The sequence below is a fragment of the Vicia villosa genome, linkage group LG1 (assembly GCF_029867415.1).
Source record: "Vicia villosa cultivar HV-30 ecotype Madison, WI linkage group LG1, Vvil1.0, whole genome shotgun sequence".
NCBI classification, from domain to species: Eukaryota; Viridiplantae; Streptophyta; class Magnoliopsida; order Fabales; family Fabaceae; genus Vicia; species Vicia villosa.
In genome coordinates this window covers 55,854,464-55,879,704 of record NC_081180.1, presented here as the reverse complement: position 1 = coordinate 55,879,704, position 25,241 = coordinate 55,854,464, and the positions used below count along the sequence as shown (strand labels likewise).

Here is a 25,241-nt window from a genome sequence, read left to right as displayed (position 1 = left end):
TCCTGCTGAGTCACAAGTAGCAAACACAAGCTATGCATTTTGTTAGAGATGCAAATGATGCATATGCAAATGATATGAGGTGGTATCTCGTGTAAATTGAAGAAGCCTCTGGTCAAGCTATCAATTTCCAGAAGTCTAAATTCTATTGTAGTAGAAATGTTGATTCTGGACTTAGAAATCTCTTGGCTGGTACCTTAGGAGTTCAACAAGTATTAGGTACCGGAAAATATCTTGGAGTCCCCTCTATGATAGGAAGAAACAGGAAAGCTACTTTCAAGTTTATCAAAGACAGAATTTGGAAGAAGATAAACTCTTGGAGTAGTCGAAGTCTCTCGCAAGCATGTAGGGAAACGCTTATAAAATTTGTTCTCCAATCTATTCCGACATATATTATGAGTATCTTCTTACTCCCTTCCTCCTTGATTGATGAAATTGAAAAAATGTTGAACTCGTTCTGGTGGGGTCATACAAAAGATAACTCAAGAGGTATTCATTGGTTGTCATGGGACAAGCTATCTATGCCTAAGAAATTTGGTGGTATGGGGTTCAAAAATCTAAGTGCTTTCAATTATGTCATGTTAAGCAAACAAGCTTGGAGCCTTATGACTAAGCCTAACACCTTGGCTTCGCGCCTTTACAAGGCTAGATACTTTCCTAAGTGTGATTTTCTTAGTTCAGAGATTGGACATAATTCGAGTTACATCTGGCGTAGTATTTGGAGTGCTAAATTTGTGGTGCGAGGAGGGTACAAGTGGAGCATTGGTACGGGAGAGTGCATCTCGGTTTGGGATCAAAACTGGTTATACGACAGCTCCGCGGTTACTAATTTGTGGCCCGACAATTCGATGGTGGCAAATCTCAAAGTTTCGAATCTTATTAACCCAACTGGCAAACAATGGAAGTTGAATTTGATTTATCCGTTAGTAGGTGGTGAAGTGGCGCATAAAATTGCAAACACTCCATTATTCGAAGCGGTTCATGAGGATAGAGTGTTTTAGAATCTTGAGAAGAATGGTATTTTTTCTGTGCGTAGTGCCTATCGTTACTGTGTCAACGAAGCGATAGACACCTCTCATCTGCGCATTGTTAAAAAGTGGGATTTAATTTGGAATATGAAGATCCCTCCAAGAGTCAAGAACTTCCTGTGGCGCTTATGTAGAACACGCCTCATTGACAAAGGTGTCGGGTGTCCTGATAGTTGCGTGATATGTGGGAGTGGTTATGAGAATAATAATCATTTATATTTTCAGTGTCCTAAGAGTATTGTCTGTTGGGAAAAAGTGGGGCTTTGGCAAACTATTCAGCAGTTAGTCAACAACGAAGGAGATTTTAGTTCTGTTGTATTTTCTTTTCTGCAGGTCTCTACTCATGAAAATCAGGCGGTCTTTTCTACTATCTTGTGGAGTATTTGGAAAAGCAGAAACAATGCCCTTTGGAATCAAATCGAGGATTCTCCAGATAATATCTGCTTGCGAGGTTCGCGTCTATTATCAGGTTGGCGAGACGCTCAACAGGCCAGGAACATAGCTTCTCCTATAGATCAACCGGTAACCGATCCTAAGTGGTGTAAGCCACCCACCGGTTGGCTAAAATGCAACATTGATGCATCTTTTTCTAGCAACAAGGTTGGTATAGGTGTCTGTATCAAAAATGATGAGGGTACTTTTATTACAGCTCGGACAGAATGGTTTTCTCCTATTACTGATGTTGATACCGGCGAAGCTCTTGGACTCTTAGCTGCTATTAATTGGGTTTTAGACCTTGGCTATGATAATGTGGTTTTCGAGTCGGACTCTAAAAGTGTAGTGGATAGTGTGACTATTCCTAAGCTAAACGACTCAGATTTTGGCGCCATTACTCGAGCTTGTTATCAGGTCCTGACTCACTCTACTAGGAACTTTCAGGTTAAGTTCATTAGAAGACAAGCTAATGAAGTTGCTCATGCTTTGGCTAAGGCGGCTCCATCTCTTACTAGTTTTCATGTTTTTAACGATGTACCTACTTGTATTTACAATATTATTATTAATGAAATGGTTTAGTTTCTTGCTGTCAAAAAAAAAAGTTAAAAATTATTAAATTAAGAGACCAAAAGTCCATTTAAAAATAAAGTCTAAAAATGCATTTAAAAATATTTATTTGGTATAAAAAAAAAATCAGAGGTGTTCAATCATTCAATATTATATTATTATTCTATATTAATTTAAAATAAATAAATTTGTTCGAATAGATTTTGCTTGCATGTCTAGATACCAAACTAAACTCAAAGATATCACAAAAATTACTAAAATTAAAATGAGTCATCTTAATAGAGAGGTTTGCGTGTTTTTGTAGTATTCAACAAGAGTGGCGTTGTCAACAGTGACAAAGGCTGAACTTTTCCAAAATTTTCATATTATGCGTCTAAGAAACAGCCAAAATTATCATCATTAAATTTGAACTTCAATTTGTCACATACTATCACATGAACACAGTACTAAGCTCTAGAAGAAACCAACAAGTTACGTATAGAACACAGTAGCAAAGAAACGTTTCCAAACAAAATTGATAATTTGTGTGACTGGTATAAGGTTCGAAATGAGACAAGACAGACAACTATACATCTTCATTCAAGATGAAATTGCATGTGTAGCAGCTGTCTTATAAATGGCGTATTGGACCTCGCAACGCTTTATAATCAATCAAACTATAAACTGAAAGCAGTTATGGAAACACTTGTGCACCAGAGTGTTTGTCAAGAAAAAATTGTACATTTTTTTCAAAACATCTTAGAAGTTTCAATTTACCAAGGCTCTATTTGGCAAGTTCTACTTTGAGCTGATAAATATAAAATAATATAAAAAATCATTCTTTAGTTAATAACTTAGTGATTATATTTCTCTTATAGATTATTATTATTAAATTAGTTTTTATTTAATTTAACATAACAACAAAAACGCATATATATATATATATATATATATATATATATATATATATATATATATATATATATATATATTTATATATATATATATATATATATATATATATATATATATATATATATATATATATATATATATATGACATATCATATGAGAATACTTTTTATATGAGAATGAATCCTGAAACATTAGATTTTAAAATAAATGGTAGAGGTTATGTGTGAATTTTTTTTCTCTCTCCTACATCATATATATATATATATATATATATATATATATATATATATATATATATATATATATATATATATATATATATATATATATATATATATATATATATATATATATATATATCATATGAGAATGAATCTGAAATATTAGATTTTAAAATAAATGGTAGAGATTATGTGTGAATTTTTTTCTCTCTCTCCTACATCATTAAAATAAGGATAATGATATATGGTACGAGAGTGGAATTCGTTGAAATCAAGCGAATGAGGTGGCAATATCTTGTTCATTAAATTTTTATAATTCCTTCACTTGATTTTAATTAAAACAATCAGAAATAATGAGCATGTCTTATTAAAATATACTACCTCCGGTCCCATTTATAAGAAAAGATTCTCTTTTTAGATACATTGAATAAATAATGTATTCAACAATAAAAATATGAATAGCCATTCTCATGCGTTTCTGCCAACAACCACTTTCATTGGCTGAGGCACTAATTCGTGAAACATTCGCGAGTAATTTTTTCGCGTCAAATAGCATTGCTCTTAAAATAAATGTTGGAGGAGAGGGAAAAAAATAGTGACATATAATCTCCACCATTTATTTTAAAATTCAAGGGTTCAGATTCATTCTCACATTCTCATATAACTTACTCATTCTCACTAGATATGCCCTTATATATATATATATATATATATATATATATATATATATATATATATATATATATATATATATATATATATATATATATATATATATATATATATATATACGCGACAGTCAATAGATAATAAAGTAAGAGAGTGCCGAGAATAAGATTTAAATTGACAAATAAAGATGGAGTGAAAATGAAGAAGGAAAAGAAATCGTAGTAAGAAATATATGATTTATTTAAATACAAATTTGAATTTTTCTTCTAATGTATTTAAAATATATTTATTTTATATTATAATTGATAAAAATGAGTTTTAGTTAAATAATAAAGATAAAAATGAAAAAAGATAAAAAAATTCAAAAACTACTTCATATAATTTTTGAAATAAAAATCATGCTCTAAGGCTAACTTTTTTATATTACCTAACATACTATTTTTTTTTGTTTGAAAGGAGGGCCTAAGCCCAAAATTCTTCTACTTTGTTAATAGAAATATGGGAAAAAATGGAGTGATAAATTTTCTATATTTTTTTTTTCTTTAATGGTGAACGTGTAGCATTTCTTATAAAAAAAGAACTTTTTAAGGCTAGTAAGTGGAGGACAAAGATTTTGGATATTTAAAAATTATTATTATGTATGAGATTTTACTAAATAATTAAATAATTAATTAATTGATCAATCAAAATATAGAGAGGTGGAGATTTTGGAGGAAAATTATTATGTATGAGATTTTATTAAATAATTAAATAATTAATTAATTAATTGATCAAACAAAATATAGAGAGGTGAAGATTTTGGAGGGAAATTTTTGTGGGAAGAAGTTATAAGGTTATAATTTAGTATGATATGTCAGATTTAAATTATTAAAAAAATTTATAAAACTTTATATATATATATATATATATATATATATATATATATATATATATATATATATATATATATAAAACTGTGTTGTCTAGATGAAATAAACTATTTAAAAATTTTAATATAAAATTTTTAAAAATGATAAAACAGGTCTACATAAAATCTACAATATACTAGATATCAAATTTAAGTCTTAAAAATTTATCCAATTTTTGTCTTTAAAGGCTTGGCTGACTTATGGCGCGTAGGGGTGCTCGCGGTGCGGTTTAGGCGGTTTTAACGAAAAAAATCATCCGAACCGCAAGAGAAAAAATAGTGCGGTTAGGTTTGGTTCGGTTGGCTTTTAAAAATAATCCGAACCAAACCAAACCAAACTAATGCGGTTTGGTTCGGTGCGGTTGGTTCGATTTTTTACAAATATTTTATTGAGTCATACATACACATATAGATGATAACATGATTTTGTATTTATACATTCATACACTATCAAATAACAACAAAACTCGTCATATTTTGACAACAATTTTCCATTTAATATGTAAAAATTAAATTAGACAAAAGTGGAATATTAAACATAAAATAATAGCATAAAACAATATAAAAATTATTATAACGAAACAAAAAAATAGAAGAGACGAAAGATTAGTGAAAGTGAAAAAGAAAAAAAGTGTTGAGAGATTAGAGAAGAAGATATGCGATAAAAACGAAACTGAAATACGGAACATTTACATAAAAATGAGAAGGTGAAAAAGAAAGAATATAAGAGAGTAGAGATTATAGAAGAAGAGGGAAGATGTATGTGGCAAAGAATGTGCGATAATGTTATTAGAGATTTTAGAAGATCGGGACTGAAATTATATGTGTAAGGATGATAAAATTGTTCGTAATCATAATGCTAATGTATAATAAGTTTAAGTTTGGGTTGGATGTGAGTTAGTAAAATTTAGGTTGTAACATAGTGCGGTTTGATTCGGTTTGGTTTGGTTTACAAAATACAAACCGCAAACCAAACCGAACCGTGCGGTTTTGTAAAAACTGACCCAAACTAATCCGAACCAAATGCAGTTTTTTGCGGTTTCGGTTTGGTTTGGTTTGCGATTTTCTATTGGGTTGGTTTGGTTTTGACCACCCCTAATGACGCGCATAGTAGGAATAGATAAGGGTAAAGAAGTTAGCAATTTCTTTTTTCATTATTATAGGACCTCTCAAACTCTTGGCAAAAATAGAGTGGTTAGGTTAAAATAGCTAAAAAATATACTCAGTAATATTTTCGGAAATATATCTTCAAATTAATTTTTTAACTAAAACAGAATGACAACTTAATTTATAAAGGATGAGAAAATATAAAATAGGTCCAAAAATATATCTCCTAAAAATTTTGAAGACAATTTCAAATTTTGAAAAATATGAACGACATCGTAAAAGTAAAGGTAGAAAAAGAAATAGCCAAGAAGTTTACATATAATTTTATCTCTTATGGTCATAAAGGCTGAAGCACATATATCGGATTTGCATGTGCTCTTTGTTAAATGAGGCTGTCCCTCATAATATGCAGTATATTATTTTTATAAATTAAAAAATCATATTTACAATACAATATTAATAAAATACTTCCCCTCTAACGATTTATATGTAAAAATCAAAATTTTCATACCTATTAAAAAAATATAAATTTAATATTTTTTTAAATGTGTTTTATAAAAAAAATGTATAAACAATTTTAATTAATTGTTGTTTAAAAAGAAAATAAGAGAAAAAGCAAATTAAATGTGGGAAGTTTTTAAAATAAAATGCGTTAATGAAATAGAATTGATATTTTTTTATTATAATTTATAACAAGAAAATGTGTTTTTTTTTTCTTATGTTATTTATTACTCCTTAATACTCTCATTTTCTAAATATTTTACTCTCATTGAATCCCTTACAACTTAATGTTGCCCAATTTAACCTTTGTCAAATAAAATAATCAAACTAGTGTCACAAGACATTTTTATATATATGAAGAAAAAACTTGGTATTATCTCTTTGTCGGATACCAAACCTGAGGCAAATTTACTACATTTATTACTAGTTTACATGAAATATAATTTGAAATGAATGTAATATGTTTTCAAGTGCTAGCCAAAGGGTCCACATAGTCACTTTAATAATGTACTTTGATTTTGGATAATTTATCCAATTCTGGCTTTTATCCCTCCATTATTAAATCAGACATTTTAGTCACTTCAATGTTTAAATACAAGACATTTTGCTGCATGTGAAATTAATGCAAAAACTTAGTAATAAAATACATGATTGCATAAATAAACTTATTTTCATATAAAGAAAATTCATTCTAGTGGATAGGACTCATTCTTGTGACAAAACTTATGCTACTGTAGTAGTATCCCTTGAAAACATTTTATACCATGCATGATAATTCTTTTTCTTGCACCCTAACTCTCACATACCCTCTATTCTAGCAAGTACAACACCTTATATAGCAAAAAATAGCATATATTTTCTGATGCCAATCTGCAAATTACAATTTTAATTGCGCCAGCTGTTAGATCTCTTTGCTTCGAAGGCTGCTCCGTCGTTAAGCATGTCCTGTGCGTCAGTTTCCATTCCCAGCTTTGAGAGAGCAAGAGCTTGTAGGTAGAATGCAGTTGGCCAATCAGGTATGCAGACCTGCGCCTGCATTGCGTCTCTTAATGCTAGTTCCGCCTGTTCGTTCATCAAGTAGGAGAAGGCTCTCCTTGCAAAGACCGTCGCGGAAGGAACAGACATCATAACCACCAACTGTTAAAATCAAAGAAATTGAAGACATTCAGATTATGCTCAAAAGTGTCTCAACCATATTTATTTATAGAACACGGTGAAAAACAAAACATAATATACCTTGGAATAATACTCAATAGCATTTTTGAAATCCTTGTCTCTAAATGCTATATCACCGAACTTTTTCGTGTTTAAGATGTCTTGCACTTGTTGTGTCCACTCTTGAAATGAAAGCTGCAATTACATTCATAGTTAATAGACATAGCATAACAATCAGAGCTTAACATGTGATATTTACAGTGATTTGCATGTACATGTATCTCAATGAGAGCATTGAATATCTCAAAGATAAATGACGAAACCAAAATAGGGTGATTCGACAAACCTCGTTTTCAGCACCTTCTTCATCTTTATAACCTGTTTTTAACAATATATCATGAATAGCAGTAAGATCCATCCTTGCACAAGCCTTTCCAAGAGGAGAAAGCATGGTTGGTAGTGGTAGCACTGCCGCTGTTTTGGTAAGGCCCATCAACACATGAGATGCTACCTGTTACAAAAAAAGGAAAAAAACTCGTAGTTAAGACTAGAGACGCGGATGTGTAATGAAGATCGTAATTGAAAGATGAAACTAAAGCTAAAAACCTCTTTCTGCTTTTGAAGAGGTGTAACTGCAGTGAGAAGAAACTTAGTATCAGGTCTTTCTCTGGCCTCAAACTGAAGACATTTTGATGCAAGCTCAACCAACTTTGTAGCATCATCATTTGCATATTGCCCTTCTAAGGATGAGTCCATCAACAACAATGCATTTTTCCCTCTAATTAGGTCCAAAGCCTGAACAACAAATCAAACTTACTCACAACTTTCATACCCTTAGGACATAGCATATTCAACATCATGTAAACATCTAGGGAATACTTATATATTATTATTATTATTATTGATACATTATACAATATGAAGACATTTGGAAAGTGTAGAACAATATATGATTCTAAGAATGCATAAAAAACAGAAATAAGCATGAAACATATAGACTATTTTGATTAAGTTTCTATATAGATTTGACTAAAAACAGAAAACTCCCTTCTCTTGTTAACATACGAACAATTCCAAAGGATTTTGGATGAACGGAAACATACATGGCTTGGAGGAATATGCTTGCCGCTCAAAAGATCCAGTAGGACAGTACCGTAACTGTAGATCACACTTTCTGCTATTATCCTACCTGCAGATGTTGTTAGGTACCACATTGCCGTTATTAATAATGAGTAAGACTTCAGGCAAGAGAGTGCTGGCACAGCACAAGAAATCTCGGGTCATTGTTGTTGGGAATTCTATAAGTTCGCAATTCTTATACCTGTTCGCAAAAATTCAGGCGGAGTATAGGCCAGATTAGTACTGTAGCTTTTCCCATCTCGACTATTTTTCATAAGCCCGAAACTTGATAAACGGGGATCACCATCCTAACATTTGTGGATAAAATAGTCAAAGTCAGTTGATTGCACAATTCAAAATTCTGCTGTGTTTGTGGCAACATACAAATGAATGAGTAGATAACGATAGAGTCGTAATCATACCTCATCAAAAAGAATCCTATAAGCATTCAGATCGTGATATATTTTCCGGTTTTCCATGCTACAATGATCTAGCGCCTGTGCAACATGATACGCAACTCTAACACGCATTTCCCACGGTAACGGTTGCTTGTCCCCTATGAATTACATTGACCAGAGTTCATTCATCAATTAAAACCTTACACAAACTTATTATCAAAAACTACCATTGACAAGGAAAGTAAATGCTACTCGGTGACTTGTTAGCTTATTAAGACAGGCAACACTGTCTTTCAAGAAATAAATGCAGCAGGTATTTTACCACCAAAACGAAACGACAATAATGAGTGACAAGTACTGGTCAAAATACTATAAGTAAATTGCTTTAATGACTGCAAAAGTAGTTGAATAAGAGGATATAGAGGAGTACAATGAAAGAGATGTTTCGACAAAGTATCATTTGGCATGTACTCAGCTACCAAGAGCCTTTCATCTCCTTCAGCACAACAACCAATTAGATTCACCAGTCTTTTGTGCCTCACTTTCCCAACTCCAGCTGCCTCTGCCTGACCACAATTATAACCATTAACACAAACTTGCTTTCCCAAATTTAATTAGCAAAGAAATAACTTATACAAAAAAGCACTTATATGAGAAACACTTAATTAAGTTGTTTATCCTAACAACAAGGTCTATATTAGTAATGCAATTTCTCAAGAGCCAAATTGAAGGGAAAAACAAGGTGGTTTATTTTATTCTTCTCACCAGAAATTGTTGAGAATCAGGCCAAGACTGTTTGGAGAAGCGTTTAACAGCAACTAATCGATTATTCTCAAGCTTCCCTCTGTAAACCACATTAGGAGCTTTCTCACCACTCTCAGAGACAATGTAACCAGTGCTGAATTCATGAGTGGCCCTTCTGAGTTCATTCAGACCATACTCTTTGAATGCTGGAACCTGACTTTCTTGATCACCTTCACCTCCATCTTCACCTTCAAAACCCCAAAAACCCAAATTAAAAAATCAAACTTTTTCAAACCAAACATCCCCATTTGGCTTTAGACCAAATCTTTAGTAGCAACAACATAAACCCAACAATAATAAGAAACAAAATATGGTAGTTGCACATAAAAGTTAATAAAACCCCAAAAAGGTAAAATGAAAAGAAAAAAGGAAAGAGCAAAAGCAGGTTGAAAAGTGATTACAGAGTGAAAAGGGATAGTTAGTTACCTGGATCGGGTTTCTTTGAGTCGGGTAAATCAGTAGGAGGGTCTTCAGGGGAGTGAAGATGAGCGGTTTTGGAGTGAAAGCAACCCATTAGAAAAGAAAGAGTTTTTATTATTATGATTGTGAAATAATGAAAGGGTTTGGTTTATACATAGAAAAAGAAAAAGGGTTCAAGAGTAAATGAATGATGAATGGTTTCTAGTTCCCCATGTTTCAAGTGACTGAGTCACTGCTTCTATAGTTGCTTGTTGCAGCGGCGGAAACAGGAGAGAGAGAGAGAGAGAGAGAGAGAGAGAGAGAGAGAGAGAGAGAGAGAGAGAGAGAAGAAAAACTGTGTTAGAAGAGAAAGAATGGGGAGAGAGAGAGAGAGGAGAAGGTCACATGACAAGGTTTATCATGGAGCACGTGCTGACTCAGGTGGGGCTGTGATGTTAGAAACATTTTCCAATGAAAAAAATTTAGTTTTTTGTTTTTAATTTTAACAAGGAAAAATGTTACAACGTGATGGTTGAAAGTGAAACCGACCAGAAAAGCATTGAGCTTACCTGAAATTGGAACAGTGAAGATTATTGGTTGCAGTTACGTGGACTCGTTTCTGAATTTAGGTTCCTGGTCCATGTTTTAAGGGTCTTGTTGTGTCTGCTTTTAGTTTTCTTTTCGGGGTTAAAGTGCAAAACAACAAACAAGCTTGTGTGAAGTGGTGATCAATGATGATGATGATGATGTAGTAATGCAAAAGGGAATGTGCTTTCTTTTCTTCTCTCCTCTCTTATGTTAATCTCAATTTTAAGATGCAATTCTTTTTTCTTTCTTAATGTCATTCTTATATTTCAATGAAAATGTATTAATGATTGTTATTTTTTTTTGGTTTAAATGCACTTTTGACCTCCTATTTTTAATTTTTTGATTTTTTGATCATCTTTTACAAAATTCGTTATTTTGATCCCCAAACATTCATTATTTTGGCAATTTTGAAGTCTCTATCCATAATTGCATATGTGGCACATGTAATTTGCTGACATGGAACCATGACTTGATTGCCACATCATTTACTGTATTATTTAACTTATTTAAAACACAAAAATAATTTATGAAATATTAAAATGCAAATGTTTACTGAAACTGTAATTAAAATAGCCCAACCCTAAATCCCAAATTCAATCATTCTTTCATCTTTTTCAGAATCGTACCTTCATCACTCCAGAATCGTTCCTTCATCAAACTCGTTCCTTCATCATCCCCAGAATCATTCGTCTTCCTTCATCATCTTCATTCTTCTTCTTCTCAAAACTCAATGTCTCGGTGTTCTGAAGCAAGCAGTCGAACAAAATCTTCCTCCATCCATGGCGAATGTAGATGTGGTCTCGATGCACCGTTGATGACATCATGGACCGATGCTAACCCAGGACGCCGTTTTTACGGGTGTGGGATGTACAAGGTAATAGGGTTTCTCACTTTCTGTTAATTTCATTTGTAAATTTCTGTGACATGTTGTAAATTTCTACAGATTCAGGGTTACAAGCGTTGCAACCATTTCGTTTGGTATGATGAAGAGATGGGTCCTAGAGCAAAAGACATGATTTCAAAATTGAATCAAAGACTGAATATTGCAAACCTCAAAATCGATGAAGGGAAGATCCAAGAAGATGAATTGAACAGGAAGATCAAGAAATTGAATACTGAGATGAAGACTTTGAAGTTTTTGATTGCTATGATGGTTATGTTGGTAGTAGGATTAGTTGTAGGATATGTAGTGAAGTAGGAGTATCAGTAAAGTATCAGTATTTGAATATTGAGAAAACTGAGTTCATTGGATTGTGTAATGTATTTGCCCAGTAGAGTATCAGTAAAGTATTTTTTCTTGTATTTGCTCAATGTACCATCAATGTATTTGCTCAATGTATGACTGAATATTGTATTTGCGCAATGTATGAATGAATATTAAATTATAGGTCCATTTTGGCTTATCAATGTATCAGTTTGTATTATACAATACAAGTCCATTGTGAATATCATTTTGCATTATACAATACTTGTCCATTATTAAATTACAGGCCCATTTTGGCTTATCAATGTATCAGTTTGCATTATACAGAATAAAAGTGTAATAGGTACCATAAAAGTATTATATCAGTTTGCATTATCCAGAATAAAAGTATACAGGTCCATTTTGCCTTATCAATGTGTCATTTTGCATTATACAGAATAAAATTACAGGTCCATTTTGGCTTATCAATGTATCAATGTATCAGTTTGCAATATACAGTACTTGTCCATAATAGCATTTTGCATTGTACTAGAATAAAAGTTCATTGCAGATGCAAATTAACAGTATAATAGCTACCAGTATAATGCAAATTAAAAGTTCATTATAACATCATAATAAGTACCATAATAACATCATAATACTTGTTCATAATAGCTTGCAAAGCAAGTACTAGGACAACTCCAAACCTAACCAAAATTACTCGTTCATGACAGCTCCAAACCTAACCAAAATACTTGTTCGAGACAGTTACAAACCTAACCAAAATATTTATACTACAGTTGTCCATGACAGTTACAAAAGGTCTATATAGACAAAAGCTACTTATACTACTGCTGCGATGGTTGAGTTGGTTGGGGTTCCTGTGATGAGGATCCAATCTCAACTTGACTTGTCTTGGTTTTCTTCTGTTGACCACCCTTTTTAGTCTTGGTATTTCCACCTTTTGGGAGGGCTCTATCAGCTGCCCTCTTTCCCTTGCAACTCCTCTTGTTGTGTCCCATTGCTCCACATTTAGTACATGTGACTGTTGCAAATCTTCTAGGAAGGACATGCGAATATTTTGGTTCATCATTAGCCTTGTTCTTCATTTTCTTAGGACGACCTATGGCCCTTCTCATAATTGGTGGATTCATTTTGGAATGCTCATCCAAAGGCCAAAGTTGTGGACCATTAGTAGGGTATATAATGTGGGAGTAAGTGTTCTTGAAATTACTCTTCCTACTAGAAAACAGTATCACATACAAAGAAAACATAATACAGTTAGAAAACAGTATCACATACAAAGAATGCAGTTACATTATAAGGCAGACACATTATAAGGCACCAGTATCAGAATGCAGTTAAACATATACCTGTAATACTGAGAAACATAATCTTGAGGTTTTTCTTGTGTTGCCACATACATGTAATGGAATAACTGCAAGGGATTCCAGTTAAATCCCATTTTCTACATGCACATGTCTCATTCTTCAAATTAACCACATATGTGTCCCTTCCATTAGTCACACCATATATTGCCATGTCATCATCACCATGCCATGTTGGAGTCCAATGTTGTGCATTCTTCTTGTTGGTTTCAAGCACAAGTTGTATTCTGGGGCATACGTCACCACTGCAGTTAGTCATGACTTCCTTTTGCTTAGTTATCCTCTTAGTAAGGTAGTGCTTAATCCCTTCTAACAATGTGATGATTGGCTTCATATCAGGGTTGTGCCTAATTATGTGACCAAACTGCTTAGCCAAATATGTAGTCTTTGCTTGTCTGTTACCTGGAGTTCTGGAACAATTGTGTTCATCAACTAAACTGACTACTTGCCAACATTGATTCCCAACCCTTTTACTAATCCTCATGTGAAAATGGCAGCCTTCCATACATTTCATCACCATCTTCTTTGCATCATTTTTCTTAACATGGATATTTTTGTTCATCTTCAAGCCATAACCTGCCACAGCCTGATGTATCTTTTCTTTGTTACTAAACACCATACCTAGTTCAAACTTAGAGGTCTCACTTTTAAAAGAGGGAAATTTTTCTTGTTCCTCATCATTACCACTTCCATTAGGTGTTTGCAACACATCAGACTCATCATCCTCTTCAGAATTTCTATCCTTATCACCACCCTCATCACATTGAATTATAGTGGCCCAATTCAAGTCCACATGTTGTTCAACATTCACCTCATGACTAGAACTACTTACCTCACCCTCACTTGCAATATAGTCTCCATCATCATCATCATCATCATCATCATCCTCTTGAGCTTCAACATGTTCACCTCCACCTTCAACTTCAGCCTCAACATGATCAGTTTCAACATCCTCTTGAACCTGAATATGTTCACTTCCAACATCCTCTTGAGTATCAACATGTTCACCTCCACCTTCAACTTCAGCCTCAACATGTTCCTTTTCAACTTCAACATGTTCCTTTTCAACTTCAACAGGCTTACTTAAAATTTCAACATTAGAATCAGCTTCATCATCAGCATAGTTTGGACAGCCATCAACATCATCCTCAACAACAGGAGTCACTTCTATTGTGTGCTAAACATACACATCCACCAATTCAAAACCCTTAATATCCTCAACAAACTTAAGAACATCGTTGTCATAATTTAGGGGTCTAAGGCCACGACTAAAGGAAAACCTAGGGTTCCAGTACCACATACATTTGATATTTATATATCCCTCAGCCTTAATCAAATTTTCTAAATCCATGTACGACATGTAGTCCGTATCCCATTCCCAATCCAATTCAGACACCAAACCATTAACATACCATTTACATGGACTCTCTACTAACTGCCCCCTATGATGAAACCTTATCTTAATGTAGTTGCTTTGAGATGATCTGAACAAATAACGAAGGTACATTCAGAATACTTTATCACAGAAAACAATGTGATTAAAAATAACGAATTAAGAGAACAAACCTCATACAGAAACGAACATCCTCTTTGCAAGTCGATGATGGTGGAATGTTGCTCATCTTCTTTGAGGCTTGGGCGAATGGATGAAAGATGATTAGAGCGAGAAAGGAATAGATGATTAGATGATTAGAGCGAGAAAGGATTAGATGATTAGGTTAGGTTAGGAATTGGGGATGAAGTTCTTCGCGTTCTGGGTTCTAGGTTAGGTTAGAAAGGATAAACTGATTATGTTTTATAAAAAGAGGATAAATATCCTTTAACATTTTCAGAAATTATTTTTCAGTTTAAAATTATCAATTAAATAAATTAAATCACGTGGCATTATTTATTTTATCCATGTCAGCAAATTACATGTGCCACATATGCAATTATGGGTAGGGACTTCAAAATTGCCAAAATAATGAATGTTTGGGGATCAAAATAACGAATCTTGTAAAAGGGGGATCAAAAAATTATAAAATTGAAAATAGGGGGTCAAAAGTGCATTTAAGCCTATTTTTTTAAGGGTAATGATAACTTGTGTTCCGAGGACACAAGTTAAGAGATAAATATAATAAAAAAAATTAAAAATTGTATACTGAATTTAATACAAGTTTATAATTAATGAATTTATTATTAATTTTAATAAAAAAAAATTATTTATGAGTTTATTAACTTGTACTCTTGGAATACAAGTAGGGTGGCAAAACGGGCCGCCCGCCCCGCCTTAAGCCCGCCAAAAAACTAGCGGGGCGGACGTGCCCGCCAAATGAAATGGGCATAAAAATCATGCCCGCCCTGTCAAAATGGAGGGTTGGCGAGCGGCGGGCTTGTCCGCCTATTTTTATTTATACTTTTTTTTTCATTTTTTTAATAGATTAATAGGTTTTTTTACCTTTTAATTAAATTTTTCACTTATTTTTTAAAACAATTTTTTATAAAAGCAACTTTTTAACAAATTTTACTTAAAAGAAATATTTCAAATATTTACAAATAAATATATAAAATAAACCATCAAGAATTGGAATTACTATAATTAATTAAAAAAGAGGAATTTTGGAGGAGGGACGGGCTTTGGCGGGCGGCGGGCATTGGCGGGGCGGGCTATGACGGGCGGCGGGTTTTGGCGGGGCGGACTTTGGCGAGCGGCGGGCCTAAAATCTCAACCCAACCCGCCATATTTAGGCGGGTGCGCGGGCCGGGCCGGCGGGCCACAGCCCGTTTTGCCACCCCTAAATACAAGTTAGCATTACTTTTTTTTAATTATATTGTTAAATTATTACTTTATACATCCTCCGGACACATTTATAAGCTTATTTACTTCTTTTTTTAATTCATTTGATTGTTAATGTTCGGAGGGTGTACACTACTTTCAATACATTTATAAAGTTCATTTAGTAAATGTATAATATTTTATGATAAAATTATTACATTTTTTAATCTGTGTGAAAAAACCTTAAACGACACTCATTTTAAAACTGGGAGAGTAATAGGTATTTTGTCCTCGGATATAAATGTGACTTTCGATTTGACTTTTCAAAAAAAAAAAGATATAAGAAAATCCAGCCTTGTCATACAAAGATTATATTTATTTAAATTTTTAAGTAATTTGAGTTAGTCTCGATGCTTACATGTCTTACACCTCGAACAATTAATGTCATGTTACAGTTTATTTTAATATCGAATTATTTATTGAATCAAAATAAATAGAATTATATATATTCATTTGTATTCTCGTCCTCCCCATTTTCCCTAACATTGCAACCGGAAAAAACTTCATTGAAGATAAAACTTGTGGAGGAGAAAAAGACAATTGATTTCAAAAACGTTAACCGTAGTTGTCTCAATTGGTTACTTAACTCGATTCCTCAAAAAACTTTGAACGAAGGTATTCTCATTTCCTCTTATTTTTCTGAATTTTTTGTGTGTAGTATACAACAACTTTGATGCATGTTGTTCTTAAATGGAGTATGAGTATGTTCAGTGTGTTTTTCATCACGGAAGGGAGTTTGTCAAAGACAAGACAATGTTCTATATGGGTGGGGTTCAAACCATTGTATATGATCAAAATATTGAAAAATGGAGTGTCTCGGATGTGTTGAAATTGGCTCTTGACTAAGGTTATGGAAAAAATGAGTTTACAAGGTATAAATGAATGTTTTTTTTGAAGTTAACAAGGATGAATTAGTTGTATATGTTGCGAATTATGTTGTTAGAAGCAATATTGAAGGGCGTTTATATGTTGAGCACAATGCAAATGACATCAATATCAAAGTTGTTGAGTCTCAATGTATTGATCTGACAGAAGGGATTGGATGAAGTGATAGAAAAAGGAACGAGTTGGAAGTGATGATGATGCTATAATGGTTAAGTTTAATGATATTGGTGATGAGAGTACAACTGCATTGGATGATGGGTTTGAGGTAATTGAAGTTGAGAGGCTCAAAGATGGTACAAACAAATTTTAAATCAAATGGAAGTCATATAGGTTTAAGGATTGTGCCACTAAGTCATCCAAGAAAAAATTAATCCCAAAGAAGAAGAAGCTGAAATTGGTTGCACCTGTTAGGATATCCAAAGCTCATAAAATCAATGTTTCTCAAAGGGTGGATGGGAGAGAAGACCAATATGCAAGTGATGAATTTGGCAGCTCAAATAGAGATGCCTCTAAAGATGAAAAACTTTCAAACTATAAAAAGTTTAGGAAATAATAGTTAGGTGAGGACTATGAGTTTAAGTTAGGTATGAAATTTAATTCCTTAAGTGATTTAATGGTGCAATAATAGAGTGGTTAGTTTTAAATGGAATGGAAATTAGATTTGCAAGAATGAAAGATATAGGGTAGGGTATAATGCAAGAGCAAATGTGAATTTTTGGCTTTATACTCTAGAGTAGGTGGCAATCATACTTTTCAAATAAAAACATGGGTGGGCACCCACACTTATGCTAGGGTTTTGAATAATATAAAGAGAAATTCCAAGTGGGTTACAAAGTTATGGTAAACAATATGCGAATATCTAAGAAGGTTAGAATTGCTGATCACATCATTTAAGACATGAGGAAGAACTACTCAATTGGGATTACACAGGATAGGGCATGGAATCCCAAGGAGATAACAATGGGAATTGTTGAAGGAGATGTAGATAAACAGTATATACATTTATCTGGAGGTATGCAATTAAGTTAAAAAGAGTATGTGTTAGGAATACTATTAAGATTAATATAGACAGACCTAATCTCAATTCAACCAAGATTTGAGTCTTTCTACTTTTGCTTTGATGAATTCAAAAGTGGTTTCACCAAAGGATATAGACCATTTGTAGGTGTTGATGGTTGTCATTTAAAGACAACTTATGGTGGCCAATTGTTAATAGTTGTAGGAAGGGATCCAAATGCCCAATATTTTCCATTGACATTCGATGTAGTTAAATCAAAAACTAAAGAAATCTGGATGTGGTTTTTACAACTTTAAATGGGAGGTATGGAACAATATATAAGATATGTCATCTCAGATCAACAAAAAGGTATGTCACTATGTATGTCAATATGTGTATTATTCATCTATTTGTTCTTTATTGTTGTTGTTGAAGATATGTTTGAGAGAATTGAACATATGTTATGCCTAAGACACCTATATGCCAATTTCAAGAAGAAATTTGGTGGAGGTACATTAATTAGAGATTTGATGATGGGAGATGCCAAATCAACATATTATCAAGCATGGCAGGAAAAAATTATTGAACTTAACAATATTGATACAAAGGCATGAGAGTGGTTGATGAAAGTTCCATCAAAGAACACGTATGTGTAGGTTTTACCCAAAATGTGATGTATTGATGAATAAAATATTTGAATCATTTAAGGCTATAATATTGGTTGCAATGGATAAACCTATTTTAACTATGTGTGAATGGATTAGAAACTACCTAATAAATAGATATCAACTACTGCAACAAAGTTAGATATATGGAAACATATGATAATGCTTATTCCTATGAAGAAGTTAGATATGGAGGTTTTTATGAGTGGTCACTGGACTCCATGTTGATCTATGAATGATGAATGGGAAGTAAAATATGCATATAACACTTAACAATTTGTCGTTGATGTTAGCAAAAGAACATGTATGTGTAGGTTTTGGGATTTAGTGGGCATTCCTTGTAGGCATGTTTGTGCAACATTTCTTGTAATTGCAGTTGCACTATGTGTATTTTTTCTAATGACATTTTAATTTACTTTTGAAATGCTTGTAATGTCAACTGCACAAGATGAGGCTTAATTATAATTTGACAAGTGCATTATTGATGTTACCATTGCTTGTAATGGCGTATTATTACAATGATTATACTAAATCGTATCTCAATCTCATTCATTCATTCATTCATTCATTTGTTAAACCTAATATTAACATTAGAAAAAATGGAAATGGCCTCATACTAAAACTACATTGAAGTTAAGAGGTTCTATATCAATAGTACATTGAAATTTAGAGGCACTAAACCTAATTGACATTGACAATTACACCATATTATAGACAATAGCAAAAAACAATCATGACATATAAGGCCAGCCATTATCCTATAACATTTATTCTTTTCATTTTGTAGCATCTTCTTTGTTTTTTCAACCTTCATTGAGCTTTAATCTTTGATATATTCTTTCGCAACTATAAATAATACATCTCATTACAAATGTTTCACCACAATCAATGAAAACCCGAGGTCAAATGATCTGAAACATACTATTTTATTTATTTTTTAAAAAAAATCTTATCCTTCGGTTTTGTAAAAAAATTACTGAAAATGTAGCTCACGGTTTGAGCTTTGATTCCCAGCTTCGACAATTTAAGCTTTATTTAGAGCCAAAATTGTACCCTTATTTTATAAATCATCTTATCTGGCATTTTTCATAAAAACTGACATACATTGTTGATTAATATTTTATTTAATTAAATTGAGCCCAATTTTTACCTAGACTGTGTTCCCTCGGTTTCCCTTAAAACCGAGATGTAAACTATAAACAATATTTTATTTACTCATCAAAATATTAAGTTTCATTTATTTTTTGCACCCTAATGAACAAAAGAAACACTATTCTTCTTCACATAACAAACGAAAGAAACACCATTCTTCATCTTCTCTAAGGAGGAAGGAAGCTCGAACCTCAATCCAACACTTTTCTTTGACTCTCTCATCATATTTTTGGTATATAAAACTTTCTCCATGACTGTGCCAATAATATTGTTGTTGTCGTTATTGTTGTTATTGTTGTTATTGATATGCTTTTTGATACTTAGGTTATAATATAGCGTTGTTTTTAGATATTTGTAGTTGTTGTTTATTGTTATTGTTATTTTTTTTTTATGGAATACTCATTTTTGTTGGTTTTTACGATTTTTATTTTATTTTCAGAAGTTGTATGTGATTATGGAACGTAGTTAGATGAAAGCCAATAGATTGAGTAAAGAGTGTGAGAATAGAGTGATTTAATTTCTTGAATTTGCAGAAAAAACCTTCCCAACAATAATGAGATTTTTAAAAAAATGTAAAGAAGAAGAAACTTCAGCAAGAAACATGGAAGAAGAACATGGCAAGAAGGAACACGATAAGAAGAAACATGGAAGAAGAACATGGCATGAAGAAACATGGAGAAAAACCTAGAAATAAGAACATGAAATGTTGTACTACTCACATGCCTTCATCGGGAAGTTTGGGTTCCATTGTAGTTAGACAAAGAAGGAGACGAATGGAAGATGAAACGGCGAGTATGTTAAAGAAATGAAATGAAAAGAAAAGAACAATAATGAAGTAAGGTAGAATAAACAGTGAGCATGTAGAGTCATGCAAATATCAAAATATGACTCACATAGTTTTATAGTTTAGTGAATTGGACTTACCCGGTATGGCAGTTGAACCATGAGCTAGGTATCTCAGCAGTCTCATCCATTATGGCTCTTTTGAGACATCTTAAGATCTTTAATTGACCGATGCAAATTGATGACAGTTAGTGTTAGGAGTAAATTAATGGTAAATTCATGTGTTAATATAAGTGATTTCTTCTCTAAACTAATGCAAATTGTGATGGATCCATAGGTTTTTATGAAGAATTGAACTGAACAAGTTTAGTTCGTGTATAAAGCAAATCGAATCACTTGTGGGTGTTATTTATGCAGGTTTAGAGCTGAACTGAAGCTTTAGGAAAACAAGAAGAGGAAAGGAAGCTGGAAGTCTCAAAGGCAAAGCAAAAAAGTTGAAGTCTGACAAGGGCGCGCCGCGGGAGTTCTAGCCAGCGTCGCGCCAAAGTCTCTGTTTGTGAGCGCGTCGCGCCAGTCCGATGCCGCGCCGCGGCCTCGGCGTTAAAAGCCCAAAAGCTATTTAAAAAAGCCCTAGCTTCCAAGAGAAAAACAACTGGGTAGAGATCTTTTGGGAGCGAAATTCAGAGAGCAATCCTAATCCAGAACAGCAAACAACATCCGACGGAGAATTCAACATCAATTGAAGACATTCCCTTGATGAAGATGAATCCATCCATGAAACCTTGTTTGTTCTTCATGTCAATGGAGAGCTAAATCCCTTTTGTTGAGTCTAAGGTAGTAGTTAACCTATGAATATACAGTACCATTGATTAATTCCTGTGAACAATTATTTGAATTCATTATCAATAAGAAACCTTGCTTTTATTCTTACATTATCGTTGAATCTTTGATCGAAAGAAAGGATTTAACTTTTGCCCTAGGTTACTATATTGATTCAATTGCAATTTGCAGAGATGGAATTGTAATTGGGTTTTCATAATTATCATTCTTAATTACTATTATCGTTATTGTGATTTGGAGAGATCGAATCTCATACCGGTAAAAGTTATCTAATTTGATTTGCAGACATGGAATCTTATTTGAGGATAAGTGAAGATAATGATTCAAAGGATTATTCTATTGTGATTTAATTGATAATTGTATAGGATTAGGTTGATGAACCCTAAAGACTCAACATCTTTCTTTAATTGTTAACACAAAATCCTTTACTCGCTTGTATTTTATCATTTGCTTTTGATATTATTAGAAGTATCAGACAAACCAAACCAAATTTCCTAACTCAAAATAAACAACTATAGAACGGCAGTGATATTAACCAATCCCTGTGGATACGATATATTACAGAAAATATTTACCCACAAATACTTTCAACAAATTGGCGCCGTTGCCGGGGATTGGTGTCAATATTGCACGCATTGCAATAGTTCTTATTTTGAGTTTTAATGTTTATTTTTCTTATTTTAATTTTGATGTTTTGTATATAAATTTTTTTTTATCTTGTTATTTAACTTGTTTGTTAGTCTTGTAGATGTTTGTTTCTCAGAATGTTTGACCCACATATAAATGACGCGATTCATGCTCAAAACGAGATCCTTTTTCAACAAATGGAGTATCTCCTTCAAAGTGTATCACAGTTCACACCTCAAGTTAATGAGTTTTATGATAGCGGATGGGGCACACCGGAAGATACGATGGAGTATCATATGGCTAACCATGATTATCATCAAACAGGATTCTGTCCACCAGTGCAAGAAGAAGAAGTGAATTACATGAATAATAACCAAGGACAAAGGCCGAATCAATATCAAAATCAGCCATACCAACAAGGCTATCCGCCAAGATATAACAATCAAGGGTACCAACAAAGGCCACCGAATCAAGGGTATCAACAACAAGCCTTCCAACCATACACTCAACCACCGCAACCACAGCAAGGAGGACAATCTAAGTTGGAAGAGATCATGAATCAGTACATACACATGTCAATGACAAATCAACAACAAGGGCTTTCACATTATAATCAAGGTTATCAAAGTGGACCCTCTGAGTTAGAGGAAACCATGAATCAATTCATGCAACTCTCTTCAACCATTCAACAGAACCGAGAAATTCGAGATGCTCAACTTGCCAAATTCTTAACCGAGCAAAACGTAAGTCAAGTCTCAACTGTTCAAAACCCTACGACTTATGTAGAAACTTGCAATGCTACTTCTGTAAGGAGTGTAAAAGTGATTGGTGAGGATGATGGAAAGAAGAGATTGGAGGAGGAAGTTGATGACAAAGAAGATGTTGTTGAAAAGGATAACATAGAGTATGGAAACATCAAGAAAAATATAGAAGTTGAGTATGAGCTCTCAATGAAGCTACCTTATCCAAGACCGCCTAAAAAAGTAGATGATGTGTTAGTCGAAGGAACAAAAAAGGAGGATATAATCAAAGAAGTCATGAATGAGTTAGAAACTTCAAAAGTTGAAACTTTTTCAAAAGAGAATAGGGTGGACTTAGAGTTGAAGAAGAGTAGTAATGCAAATGAGCATAAACTCTCATTGGAGTTACTTCCTCCACAAGTTCCTAATAAAGAAGGGAAGGAGATTCATTGCTTTCGACCAATGGAAATGTTTAGCCGTTTGCAAACCACCATTCCATTTTTAGAAGGTTTAAAGTTAAAGCCAACATTTGTCAAGGATAGGTTCTCACAGAAGAAGAAATTAACAGATAAGGAGGTTATCTATCTTGAAGAGAGGACAAAACAAAGGAAGGAAGAGAGATCGCGAGTTGAAGGGGTAAGAATTAAGGATGAAGAAACCAAACAAGCAAACATGAAATACTTTTGGGGTTTCACATTGGTAAGAAAAGTACCAAGGAAAAGAGACAATGGTTGATGACTCAACCATGAACCGTCGAGCCATGCGACGATAAACGAAGCACTTTGTGGGAGGTAACCCACACTTCTAATGTTTTGTTTTGTTTAGCTTTTATTTCAGGAAATAATCAGGGAACCCGTCTGGTGAAAGCTAGGAGGCAGCAATTGATATTGCGTTACTCTCTGTAAGTCACCCTCTCGGATTTGTTTCGAAACATTGAGGTCAATGTTTAGTTCAAGTTTGGGGGGTGGAGTTATTTATTTTCGATTTGTTCAAATTTTCTGTTTTTATTTAATTATCCATGCCCAGTTAGAGTAAGTAGTCCCACAACAGAATGAGAATCTCAAGCGAAGTATCAACAAGGAAGCAACATGTATGAAAAGTGGTAGGAAGTGAATGTTCAAAATTTTTAAGTTTTCACTTTCTTTTTCAATAAAAGTAACAAAGCAGGTATGAATTTTTGAACTCAAATTCTTAATGTGTGCATGAAATTTAGGTTGTTAGTAAATACTGTCAGAAGTTCTTTATGGTACACTATTTTATTGGATCAGCTTAGCCTTAACCATTGAGAGGAAAGCTTTCCATTGTTTACTATATGCAGGAGACCATCAATTATTTTGCCTTGTTCGTATCATGCTAAACCGGTTGTGGCATCGTTTGTGGAAATGTGTGAAAGTGATTTAGGCAATTGTTTGAATCTGAGAGTTCTTTTAGCCTATTCTAATGTACAACTTATTTACTTCTGTGAGAGTGTGATCCTTTGCTAACCATTCTTTGAGCCTGAGGTCAAGATAAGCATCATAATATGCACCAAGGAAAATACCTGGTGAGTTTTGATCTCAATAAAAAGTTTTGTTTTAGACCATCAACCATAAATTTGGTGATGTGTTTTCTCTTTGACCTTTTTAGAAAGTAGGGGAGCATTCATATAATCTGAATACAGGTTGATCTCCAAGTTGGGGAGAGTCACATTCAAAAGAAGAGTAAGTACTTATGGTAATCGGTGAAAGATAAAAGAAGTCGTAGCTTGAAAAAAAAAAGAGAAGAAGAGTTATTGAAAAAAAGAACAACGTTTGAATATAACGGTTGTTGAAAAAAAAAGTGAAAAAGAAGAATCAAGCTACGAATGAATGAAAAAAATATGGACAGGTAAAGGAATTAGAGTTTTAGAGAAAAAGAAATAAGTTATGATTTGGATGCTTCCCTAGATTAGGAACAACCCTTGACTATCTTCTTTTCTTTGAATCTAAACCACATTACAACCATAGAAAGACCTTCTGATTCTCAGATTCCACAGTACTTGATGCTAACAATTTGGTGAACGTATGATATGGATTCTTGTTGATTTAATTGTTTGGATGAGTGTTTAACCCCTTTTTTATTCATCATACTTTTTGATGAGAGTGATTAGTGCTGATTCAATTACAATTGTGTAGTGTTTTGAACTTCTGGAGGTAATTTGCTTTCAAAGTTTGTTTCATGCGTATATTCTGAGTTTGCAGGTAGAAGAGGAGTATTTGACTTAGTTACTGGATTGAACCACTTGAGAAAAAAAAAACTTTTTGAAAAACTTGTTGCATGATTGTCGGTAAACTTTGCTGGAGGTAAGTAATTTTGTTTAGGGACAAACAAAACTCTAAGTTGGGGAGAGTTTGTTAGG

General features: G+C 33.2%; 3 protein-coding genes across 3 annotated transcripts; 2 read left to right on the top strand and 1 right to left on the bottom strand.

Moving 5' to 3' along the window:
- The first annotated feature begins 392 nt into the window (after positions 1 to 392).
- LOC131642432 (uncharacterized mitochondrial protein AtMg00310-like) lies at positions 393 to 998 on the top strand. The gene has a single exon (XM_058912700.1). The coding sequence runs from the start codon at positions 393 to 395 to the stop codon at positions 996 to 998; it is 606 nt and encodes a 201-aa protein (XP_058768683.1).
- A 5,984-nt stretch (positions 999 to 6,982) lies between these two features.
- Positions 6,983 to 10,908, bottom strand: LOC131638470 (serine/threonine-protein kinase BSK2). The gene is made up of 10 exons (XM_058909032.1): positions 10,229 to 10,908; positions 9,764 to 9,990; positions 9,429 to 9,564; positions 9,023 to 9,156; positions 8,803 to 8,908; positions 8,585 to 8,670; positions 8,088 to 8,276; positions 7,828 to 7,992; positions 7,563 to 7,676; positions 6,983 to 7,463 (listed from the first exon to the last, which is right to left on the bottom strand). Exons 1-10 carry the CDS (start codon positions 10,314 to 10,316, stop codon positions 7,212 to 7,214), a joined length of 1,497 nt encoding a protein of 498 aa, XP_058765015.1. The 5' UTR covers positions 10,317 to 10,908; the 3' UTR covers positions 6,983 to 7,211.
- A 611-nt stretch (positions 10,909 to 11,519) lies between these two features.
- On the top strand, positions 11,520 to 12,504 carry LOC131642268 (uncharacterized protein At4g04775-like). The gene is made up of 3 exons (XM_058912574.1): positions 11,520 to 11,663; positions 11,733 to 11,951; positions 12,430 to 12,504. The coding sequence occupies exons 1-3, from the start codon at positions 11,520 to 11,522 to the stop codon at positions 12,502 to 12,504; spliced, it is 438 nt and encodes a 145-aa protein (XP_058768557.1).
- Positions 12,505 to 25,241: the final 12,737 nt, after the last annotated feature.